The 11,397-nt window shown below is 51.5% G+C and overlaps 1 protein-coding gene across 1 annotated transcript in view; it reads left to right on the top strand.

The window, feature by feature from the left end:
- The window catches only part of cmip (c-Maf inducing protein), a 34,465-nt gene extending 23,667 nt beyond the window's left edge, over nt 1-10,798 (top strand). Inside the window, 13 exon segments of the mRNA XM_083666740.1 lie at nt 373-543; nt 545-787; nt 3,040-3,105; nt 3,885-3,911; nt 4,141-4,189; nt 4,410-4,517; nt 5,374-5,490; nt 5,734-5,874; nt 6,936-6,983; nt 7,479-7,625; nt 7,813-7,918; nt 9,317-9,387; nt 10,035-10,798. Coding sequence (XP_083522866.1) covers nt 373-543; nt 545-787; nt 3,040-3,105; nt 3,885-3,911; nt 4,141-4,189; nt 4,410-4,517; nt 5,374-5,490; nt 5,734-5,874; nt 6,936-6,983; nt 7,479-7,625; nt 7,813-7,918; nt 9,317-9,387; nt 10,035-10,088 — 1,348 coding nt within the window. The 3' untranslated portion in view covers nt 10,089-10,798.
- The last annotated feature ends 599 nt before the right edge of the window (nt 10,799-11,397 follow it).

Below are 11,397 nucleotides of genomic sequence, written 5' to 3'. Positions count from 1 at the left end.
GTTAATCAATGTCTTATCTCTTTAGACGACAGAGTCCTCGGTTTTAACGCCAACCAGCTTTTGCTCAACAAGTTTTTGATCATGGGAGTGGGGGAGGCGTGACCCTCCTTTATCCAATCAGGTCATTTGTTGACAGTATTTCGGTCTATTTTCCCGGGAGCCATTTTTGGCTTGTTGATGGCTAGCAGACACAGAACCCCTGTGGCATCTCTACAATGACTCCTCTGGGATTTACTCTCAATTAGATTATATAATAATAATAATAATAATAATACAAATGTAATAAACTTGGGTATATAATGTGTGATTATTCTCTCCCCCTCCTCCCCGCCTCTCTCTCTCCCCCTCTCTCCCCCTCTCTCCCCCCTCCAGTCGGGACAACTCCCCCAGTCTGAAGGAGATCAGGAACGGCTGCCAGCAGCAGAACGACCGCAAGCCCCCCATGCCTCTGCGCCTGCTGCGCCCCGAGCCCCCCACCCCGCCTCCCCCAGCCCTGCTGCCCCTCTCCCCCGCCCCCCCCGACGTCCGGCCCCCTCTCCCCCCCTCCCTCGCTGCCCCTCTCCCCCCCGCCCTCCATCATCAACTCCAGCGAGATCCTGGTGGAGCTGGAGCGTAACAACAACAACACTGCCAACGCGCGGCGGAAGGGGGGCCCAGTGGGGGGCGACAGCGAGCCCAACCTCATCGACTGTCTGCTGGTCAGCCCCGCCCTCAGCGCCCTGTCCATCCAGCTGCCCGCCCAGGCAGACCGAGTGCTGGGCTGCTTCGCCCTCATCCTCAAGATGCTGTGAGTTACTCTGAGAGGAAGTGTATGTGTGTGTGTTTGTGGGGGGGGGGGGGGGTTAGGTGTGTGTGTGTGTGTGTGTGTGTGTGAGGGCGGGGGGAGGGTTAGGGTTAGGGGTGTGTGTGTGTGAGGGCGGGGGGGGGGGGGTAGGGGTGTGTGTGGGGGGGGTCAGGGTTAGGGGGCGTGTGCGTGTGAGGGTGGGGGGGGGTTAGGGTTAGGGGGGTGTGTGTGTGTGTGTGTGTGTGTGAGGGCGGGGGGGAGTTAGGGTTAGGGGTGTGTGTGTGTTTAAACAGATTGATGTGTGGTGCTGTTTGTGTGGCCTGTACTGAGCAGCTGGATCCAGCTGTTGGTCCTGGTCTCCCAGTAGAACAGACAGGGAACAGATCAGAGCTGGAGGAGGATGTCCTCCTGAAGGGATGAGGAGGATGTCCTCCTGAAGGGATGAGGGGCGTGCCCCCCTGAAGGGATGAGGAGGATGTCCTCCTGAAGGGATGAGGGGCGTGTCCTTCTGAAGGGGCGTGTCCTTCTGAAGGGATGAGGAGGATGTCCTCCTGAAGGGATGAGGGACGTGTCCTCCTGAAGGGATGAGGGGCGTGTTCTCCTGAAGGGATGAGGGGCGTGTTCTCCTGAAGGGATGAGGGGCGTGTCCTCCTGAAGGGACGAGGGCCGTGTCCTTCTGAAGGGGCGTGTCCTTCTGAAGGGATGAGGGGCGTGTCCTCCTGAAGGGACGAGGGGCGTGTGTGAAATGGTGTAAAAGTGGAGTTGTTTGTGTGTGTGTGCCGTGGTGTAAAAGTGTGTGTGTGTGTGGTACTGTATTATGCCTATGTACGTACATACAGTATGTGCGTGTGTGTGACGTGGTGTAAAAGTGGGGCGGACATTGTGTGTGTACTGTACTGTATTGTGTCTTTGTGCATGTGTGTGTGTCCGTGTCGAGGTGTAAATGTGCAGCGGAGGTAGGTATGTGTGTATTGTACTGTATTGTATCTTTGTGTGTGTGAGTGTGAGTGTGAGTGTGAGTGTGAGTGTGAGTGTGTGTGTGAGTGTGTGTGTGGGAGAATGGAGGGGAATGACCTGAAAAGCGTTAGTGTGCGTCTGTAACAAAGACACTGTTACTTAACATGAAGGAATGTGATCCTCTGCTCAGCCCGTTGAATTCACGTCTTTGTTGTGCGTCAGAGAACAATGGATCAGATTCTCTCTGTCCTCTCTGCCAGCTTCCCTCTCTCATCCCTCTCTCATCCCTCTCTCATTTTACATGGCCTTATTTCTCAGGGTTACCTTCAACATTCCCTCTCTCCCTCCCTCCCTCCCTCCCTCCACCTCTCTCCCTCCCTCCCTCCCTCCCTCCCTCCACCTCTCTGCGTGGACCTCCCTCCCTCCCTCCCTCCACCTCTCTGCGTGGACCTCCCTCCCTCCACCTCTCTGCGTGGACCTCTCTCCCTCCCTCCCTCCACCTCTCTGCGTGGACCTCCCTCCCTCCCTCCCTCCACCTCTCTGCGTGGACCTCCCTCCCTCCCTCCACCTCTCTGCGTGGACCTCCCTCCCTCCCTCCACCTCTCTCCAGGGTAGGAAGTTAATTTTATTTTCTCGTGCCGTTTTCTGTGAACTCATTTCGGGGCGTTTCCAGGACACTGTAAACGTTTCTGATGTGACGGGCCTATTGGCAAAACAGGCAAGCATTCATTCAATTCATGAAATAATAATAGAGAATATGAGAAATTCTAATCTTAGGCGACAACAAAATGTGTAGGCTGAATTCACATTTTTGTTATTCATGTTCCTGAATGTGACTTAGACCCTGTTAAATTCCGAACCTGTCCTTCTCCCATTCTCTCTTTCTCCATCTCTCTCTCCCTCTCTGTGTCCCTCTCTCTCTTTCTCCATCCCTCACTCATTCTGTGTCCCTATATTTCTGGGTTATGTTATCCCACAATTGTCTTTATTGCCTGTCACACCTTCTCAGGACATCTCTCTGCTTCTCAGGACATCTCTCTGCTTCTCAGGACATCTCTCTGCTTCTCAGGAGGTCTCTCCTCTTTCCAGGAGGTCTCTCCTCTTCTATGGATCTCTCTTCTCTTCTCAGGAGGTCTCTCCTCTTCTCAGGTCTCTCCTCTTCTCAGGAGGTCTCTCTGCCATCAGATATAGAGGATGTGAAGGGACAAAGGGTGTGAAAGAGTCTGTTAGTACTTAGGTGTTAATGTCATCAACTGTATGATTGATTGTAAAATGCTCTCTCCCCCCCCCCCTCTCAGGTCTGACTACGATGACTGGAGGCCAGCCCTGGCTAGTCTGCTGCAGCCCATCCCCTTCCCTAAAGAGTGAGTGGACTGGCGGCGCCAGGTGTACTGCCATCTTGATTATTACCTGTCCTAATTGCCACACATCTCCAGTGCAGTGTCATGGGTAAAGCACAGGACCTGAATGATCTACCCCCCCCCCCACCCCCCACCCCCCTCCTCTCCCCTCAGGCTGTCTGTGTGTTCATGCTCCTTTCACCGGTGGTGTGAACTGGGGGGGTGGGGGGGTGTTGACGTACGTGTGTGACCCAGGGGGCCTGCGAGGGGGAGGACAGCGGGTCCTGGGGGGCTGGCGCCTGCTCCGGGGGGGCCGGGGTAATTGGCCCAGCCCCTCATTATCAGTCAACTGCACAGGGCTGTTGTTGTCGGGGCTCTGGGACTCACCTGCTGCCCACCTGCGCGCGCGCACACACACACACACACACACACACTAACCTGATCGTTCAGCCATCATTAGGAACGGCAACAACACTCACACAATAACTCCCACAGCCCAATGAGTCAGACAGAGAACACACACACACACACACACTCACAGGCACACACTCCGTGTGTTGCTTACATGTAACTACAGAAAATAATGACGTACGTTTGTACCATGCAATCAAGCTAAAATGTCCTCACCACCCTACGCCAGATTGGAGTGTTTAGTTTGGGGTTTGTTATTGTCTGTTTCGTCTTGATGGTTAGTTAGTGTGTATTAAGTGTGTTTTGTTTATACTGATGTCTCTCTCTCTCTCTCTCTCTCTCTCTCTCTCTCTCTCTCTCTCTCCCTTTCCCTCTATCTCTCTGCTCTCTAGGGCCCTTGCACATGCCAAATTCACAAAGTAAGTATGTCCAGACACTGCTTTTCTGTGTCCTGTCAACATCCAGATGAGTTTGTTAGGCCAGGCTGAGTGTCTGTGTATACAGACAGTTTCGTTTTACTAGCTTCACGTTACAAAGAGTAGCATATGGAACTTGGACATGGATCGGGTCTAACATACCTGTCTGTGTGTGTGTCTGTCTGTCTGTGTTTCTGTGTGTGTGTCTTTGTCTGTGTGTCTGTCTCAACAGGGAACTCAAATACGTCATCCAGAGGTTTGCAGAAGACCCGCGACAGGAGGTGTGTGTGTGTGTGTGTGTGTGTGTGTGTGTGTGTGTGTGTGTGTGCAAGACGCACACGTACGTGCATGTGCAACTTTGACAGTCTACCTTTGGGTGTTGCCAAGATTATAGTTTATGTGTGCTGTACTTATGTGTATGTGTGTGTGTGTGTGTGTGTGTGTGTGTGTGTGTGTGTGTGTGTGTGTGTGTGTGTGTGTGCGTGTGTGTGTGTGTGTCAGGTCCACTCCTGTCTGCTCAGTGTGCGCTCGGGGAAGGACGGCTGGTTCCAGCTGTACAGCCCAGGAGGCGTGGCCTGTGATGATGACGGGGAGCTATTTGCCAGTATGGTGAGTGGGCGGGGCTTCTCTGTCCCTCACAAGAGACATGCGTCCAATAGCATTTTGTCATCGTCTTAGAAAAAAGTCTTGATTTGAGCTTGATTTTTATTATTGAGGTTCCGGGGGAAAAGGGGAGGGGGAGAGAGAGTCGATGGTAGGTTCCAGTTAATCCGTATTATTAGAATCGTCAGGGGTCAAGAGCCGAGCCGGGAGCCGGTACACGGGCAGATTCAGAGCTGGGGCCGGTACACGGGCAGATTCAGAGCTGGGGCCGGTACACGGGCAGATTCAGAGCTGGGGCCGGTACACGGGCAGATTCGGGTCTTTCAGCAGGGTAGTCACACGGTCGGGGTTTCAGTACACAAGCGGATTCTCCTTATCAAACAAAGATCACAACGATGACGGAGGCACTTCACTACTTGTGCTCTTGTCTTTCATTTTCAACTCAAAATTAGATCACTGTCACCTGTCAGCTTGGTTCGCGTTAGCTGTTAGCTGTCACCGTGGTTACTGTAGACTAGGGACATGGTTTACCTGCTCAATGCTGTCAGGGTTTGTGATAAGTTGAAGTAAACATAGACAGGGTTATGGCAGTTGTGGCAGTAGCTGGATACCATGTAGCCACAAGCTTGTTTGGTTGGCTTGGTTCTGACTGTGGTCTGACTGGGTCTGACTGGGTCTGACTGGGGTCTGACTGGGGTCTGACTGTGGTCTGACTGGGTCTGACTGGGGTCTGACTGGGTTCTGACTGGGGTCTGACTGGGGTCTGACTGTGGTCTGACTGGGTTCTGACTGGGGTCTGACTGGGGTCTGACTGGGTCTGACTGGGGTCTGACGGGGTCTGACTGGGGTCTTCTCTCTTCAGGTCCACATCCTGATGGGCTCCTGCTACAAGACCAAGAAGTTCCTCCTCTCTCTAGCTGAGAACAAGCTGGGGCCCTGCATGCTGCTGGCACTGCGCGGGAACCAGACCATGGTGGAGGTGTGTGTGTGTCTGTGTCTGTGTCTGTGTCTGTGTCTGTGTCTGTGTCTGTGTCTGTGTCTGTGTCTGTGTCTGTGTCTGTGTCTGTGTCTGTGTCTGTGCGTGTGCGTGCGCGTGTGTTTGTACCTGTGTGTGTGTATGTCTTTGTACCTGTGTGTGTGTGTGTGTGTGTGTCTGAGTCTGTGTGTGTGCACGTGCGCGCATGTTCTCATTCGGTCGTGTGTGTGTGTGTGTGTGTTGCAGATCCTGTGTCTGATGCTGGAGTACAACATCATTGAGAACAAGGACACGCAGCTGCAGATCATCTCCACCCTGGAGAGCACCCAGGTGGGGCTGCGCATGTACGAGCAGCTGTGTGACAGGCAGAGGGAGCTCAAAGAGCTGGTGAGTTACTGTTCACACACACACACACACACACCTTTACCACACACACCTTTACCACACACACCTCTACCACACACACCTCTACCACACACACCTCTACCACACACACACCTCTACCACACACACATGCACCCACACACACACACACGCACACACACACACACGCACGCACCCACACACACACACACACACACACACACACACACACGCGCACCCGCACGCACGCATGCACCCACACACACACACACACACACACACACACACACACACACAACCGAATGAGAACATGCATGCACGTGCACACACACAGACTCAGACTGACACAGACAGAGACTCAGACACACACACACACACACACACACACACAGGTACAAAGACACACACACAGGTACAAAGACACACACACACAGGTACAAAGACACACACACACACACACAGGTACAAAGACACACACACACACAGGTACAAAGACACACACACACACAGGTACAAAGACACACACATACACACACACAAACACGCTACACTACACTCGAACTAGCTTACTACACAACGCTAAACGCACCCCCCGCCCGGCCTGATTCCCAGACCCCCGGTTGAGTCAACGTGTTTGTTGTTTGTTGGTTGGTCCAGGAGTACAAGTTGACTCTGTGTCTGAGAAACGGCCCTAAAGAGATCTGCCTGGCAACAACAAACTACGGTAGCCTAGATGTATCAACTCAATTATCACCCAAATGATCCAGCGGAGACAGAGCTAGACTGTGTCACCACTGGTCTGTCAACACAACTCCTAGTAGAGCTAATGACTGACTAGCTTCACGCCCCTGAGAGCTCATTGAACATCGAGACCTAGTTGTGTTGGAAGTGTTTGTTTCCAGGACGGGCCTATTATCTCCCTTGTCTCCTGTGAGAAGGAGAGAGCCCTGTGTTGCCTGGGTTGGCTCATATGCTCCCTGACACCCCCTGCTGTCTTAATAAGGAACTGCAAGGCCTGTATTCAGACGCCATCTTTTTTTTTCTATCTCTCTCTCTCTCTCTCTCTCTCTCTCTCTCTCTCTCAGCAAAGGAAAGGAGGCCCCACCCGCCTAACTCTCCCCTCCAAGTCCACGGTGAGCTCCCCACACACACTCACTGTGTAATACCTGCAACAGTTATCTTTATTTACCATTTACAGCTTTGAACAGGCTCACCCTGTTAGTCATAAGACATTTTTCAGAAACATTATTATTAATTTAACATAAAGGCAATTTTTTAACAATTTTTAAAAATGTCTTTTTATCTTAATTGTTCCCCTTATATATCTCTTACCCCCCTCCTCCCTCCTTCCTCCCCTCCCCCCTGTATCCCTTCCTCCTCCTCCTCCCTCTCCCCTGCTCCCTCCCCTCCCCTCCCTCCCCCCTGCTCCTTCCCTCCCCTCCCCTCCTCCCCTCCCTCCCTCCCCTCCCCTCCTCCCTCCCTCCTCTCCTCTCCTCCCTCCTCCCTCCCCTCCCCTCCCTCCCCCCTGCTCCTTCCCTCCCCTCCCCTCCTCCCCTCCCTCCCCCCTGCTCCTTCCCTCCCCTCCCCTCCTCCCTCCTCTCCTCCCCTCCCTCCCTCCGCCTCTCTAGGATGCTGACCTGGCTCGTCTATTGAGCTCCGGTTCCTTTGGCAACCTAGAGAACCTGAGTCTGGCCTTCACCAACGTCACCAGTGCCTGTGCTGAACAACTCATCAAACTGCCCTCTCTCAAACAGCTTAACCTGTGGTCCACTCAGGTCAGAACACACACACACACACACACACACACACACACACACACACACAGTCTGTCATTCAGTCAGACAGACACACAAAACACTTAGTTATATTTCAGTTGAATTGGATGTCTTACTCTCTGCGTGATTTTAAATGATTTGAACTCTCTTCCTGTCCCCTCCTGTCCCCTCCTCTCTCCGGGGTCAGTTTGGAGACGCGGGTCTGCGGTTGTTGTCGGAGCACCTGGCCTGCCTGCAGGTGTTGAACCTGTGTGAGACGCCCGTCACCGACGCCGGCCTCCTGGCCCTCAGCTGTAAGAACCCCATGACCTCTGACCCTTGAACTCTCATTCACTAACAGACTCATTACTCTATATGTATGTCAGTGGAGACTGCTGAAGGTAGAAATCAGTCCGTCCTCCGATTTCTACCTCCACCAGCCTCCACTGATGTACAGAGAACAAAAACTTGAACAACCAAACTGTATATACAGCGCCCTGCGTAAGTAATGGGACAGTGAAGCATTTTTTTCTTCTTTTGGCTCCACACTCCAAAAGTTTGGATTTCAAATCAAACAATTATTATGAGGTTAAAGTAGAGATTCTCAGCTTTTATTTGATGGTATTTGTGTCCATACTGGTTTCACCATTCAGAAATTACACTTTTATGGATAGTCCCCCTATTTCAGGGCACCATAATCAATGGGACAGATTAATATAATGTCCAAATTAAGCACTCATGTTTAGTATTTGGTCAACAATCCTTTGCATGCAATAACTGCCTGAAGTCTGCGACCCATTGACCCCACCAGACGCTGGGTGTCTTCTCTGGTGATGCTCTGCCAGGCCATGTTTCACAGATGAGGTTAGGGTTAGGGTTAGGGTATGCTGTAAATAATCTTCTCTCTAAACCTCCCTTTTGCAATCACTCTGGTACATGATCATATTCCTCTTTTCTGTCCACAAGATCTTTTTCCTCTGCAGACTTTTAGGTACTTTTAGCAAACTAACCTGACCATCCTTCTTGAGGTTAACTCGTGGTTTACACCCTGCAGTGAAGCCTCTGTAGTTCGGCTGGTGACGTATTCTGCGGATGTTCGTCTCTTGACACATTTACACCCACTTCCTGGAGAGTGTTCCTGATCTGTGGGACAGTTGTTTTGGGGGTTTTCCAATAGCAGACTTGAAAGGCAAATGCAGAGCCTAGAATCAGCCTAGAATTAGCCTAGAATCAGTACCAGACATGTCTGTCATGCCTGCACAAATGATGTGACGAAACACAGCTGACTAAGTAGAAACCCCTGTCAAGCCAATTGTCCCATTACTTTTAGTGGGGGACTCTGTATAAACCCCTGTCAAGCCAATTGTCCCATTACTTTTGGTGGGGGACTCTGTATAAACCGATATGTGCACAAATACCATCAAATGAAAGCTGAGAGTATAGAGCCAAAATAAGAAAAAATGCTTCACTGTCCCATTACTTAAGCAGTGTGTGTGTGTGTGTGTGTGTGTGTGTGTGTGTGTGTGTGTGTGTGTGTGTGTGTGTGTGTGTGTGTGTGTGTGTGTGTGTGGTCCTTTAACAATCATCGTCTAACAAAGTACTCCAGCCAAGGAAGGATGTAGAGATGGATACACAGGTCTGTGTGTGTATATGTGTAAGATGGCATGTTGACGTGTGTGTGTGTGTGTGTGTGCACCTGTGTGTGTTCTCAGCCATGAAGAGCCTTTGCAGCCTGAACATGAACAGCACCAAGCTGACAGCAGACACGTACGAGGACCTCAAGGTAAGATAACTCTCTGTAGAGAAACACGGGGAGACCTTGAGGCATCAACCATCTAAAGCCAGCCGTAGCCCCTGTCCCTTAGCCCCTAGCACCTGGCCCCTGGCCCCTGGCCCTCAGCCCCTGTCCTTTAGCCCCTGTCCCCTAGCCCCTGTCCCTTAGCCCCTGTCCCCTAGCACCTGTCCCCTAGCCCCTGTCCCCAAGCCCCTGGCCCTCAGCACCTGTCCCCTGTCCCCTAGCCCCTGTCCCCTAGCCCCTGTCCCCAAGCCCCTGGCCCTCAGCCCCTGGCCCCTAGCCCCTGTCCTCTAGCCCCTGTCCTCTAGCCCCTGTCCCCAAGCCCCTGGCCCTTAGCCCCTGTCCCCAAGCCCCTGGCCCCTAGCCCCTGTCCTCTAGCCCCTGTCCTCAAGCCCCTGTCCCCTAGCCCCTGGCCCCTAGCCCCTGGCCCCTAGCCCCTGTCCCCTAGCCCCTGTCCCCAAGCCCCTGGCCCTTAGCCACTGTCCCTTAGCCCCCGTCTTCCTCAAAAGCCTCTCAGATCAACAAGTGTGAAGGAACGAGAAGATCCAAGATCTGTCTCTGATCTCTCTCTTCTCTCTCCTTCCGTCACTCCCTCTCCTCCTCTCCTCCTCTCTCTCTCCCTCTCTCTCTCTCAGGCCAAACTCCCCAACCTGAAGGAGGTGGACGTCCGCTACACAGAGGCCTGGTGATCACGTGACAGGAAATGACACGGACAGAACCATGAACTAGGAACGACGTCATCATCCCAACGCGAGGATGACCCCCCCCCCCATATCATCCCAACACATCGTCATCGTCCCTTACATCATCCACCGCTCCAGGATTCCTCTCGCGTCTCTAAGGGGAGGAGCCTTTATCGTCAAGACAACATCCCCATCACCATGCACCAAGGACCTCTAGTGACGTCATGGAAATAGCTAGAATCCCCTTTCGAGCGACATCATCGAATAGCAAGGACCTTCTCCTTTTGTGACGTCATCGAAATACATGGACCTCCTTTTTAGTGACATCATGAGAACGCAAGGACCCACTTTCGTGTGACATAGGGACCCCTTCTTTCTCTCTAACTATCTCACCCCCCCCGGCCCTTAAATCTCCACTTCTCTATTCCCCCTGGGTTATGAAGGGTTATGAAGGGTTATGAAGGCTGGATAAACCAGGTCACATTCCAGTACTCTTTTGATATCTTGCCTCTAGTCAATCCAAATGTAGCTCTAAGACGTGTTCAAACTGTCATTTTGGTCTTTCTGGGGGTTTTCTGGGGTTCTTTTCACAGGTTCAGATTCTGGCCTTTTCACTCTTTCATTGGATACGAGGTTTCTACCTCCAGACGAAAAGAAAAGTTGCAAGACTGTGCCTAATTCCTCCTTTGACACGTTCACTCTCTCTCTGTCTCTCTCTGTCTCTGAAAAAAAAAAAAATCTATTTGTATCAACTTGAATGAACATATTTTTCCAGACATCTCTGCTTTCATATATTGTGTGTTTATATAGAACATATACAAATATATATTCCCTGTTGATGTTTGAAAAAGCCAACATTTCAGGAGCTCTGCTCTCTAGAACACCACCATTTGAAAAGGAAAACATTTATTTCCTTTTAATTTGTGTTTTCAGTGTACATAATAACACCCATATTTAACAGGAGGTTGGAGGTGTAGTCAGTAGGTGGTCTGGGACTACCTACCTTGTATTTATGATTTCTCTCTATATCCCTCTGTTTTCTGCCTTCTCTTATTTTTGTCATTTTGTTAATAGACACTTTTGTCACTTTCAAACCAACCAAGATGGCGTCTGATACCTGTATCTCTGATCCAAGATGGCGTCTGATACCTGTATCTCTGATCCAAGATGGCGTCTGACGCCTGTATCTCTGATCCAAGCTGTTGCTTCTTTAGAAACCCCCCAGGGTCACCTGATGTCCACATCTCAATATGGATGCCTTTTAGGCATGATAGGACACTTTCACAGAGATGGACATGGACATTTAGATTCCAGT

Source organism: Argentina silus, assembly GCF_951799395.1.
Source record: "Argentina silus genome assembly, chromosome: 3".
Classification (NCBI taxonomy): Eukaryota; Metazoa; Chordata; class Actinopteri; order Argentiniformes; family Argentinidae; genus Argentina; species Argentina silus.
This window is presented reverse-complemented; position numbering and strand designations above follow the sequence as displayed.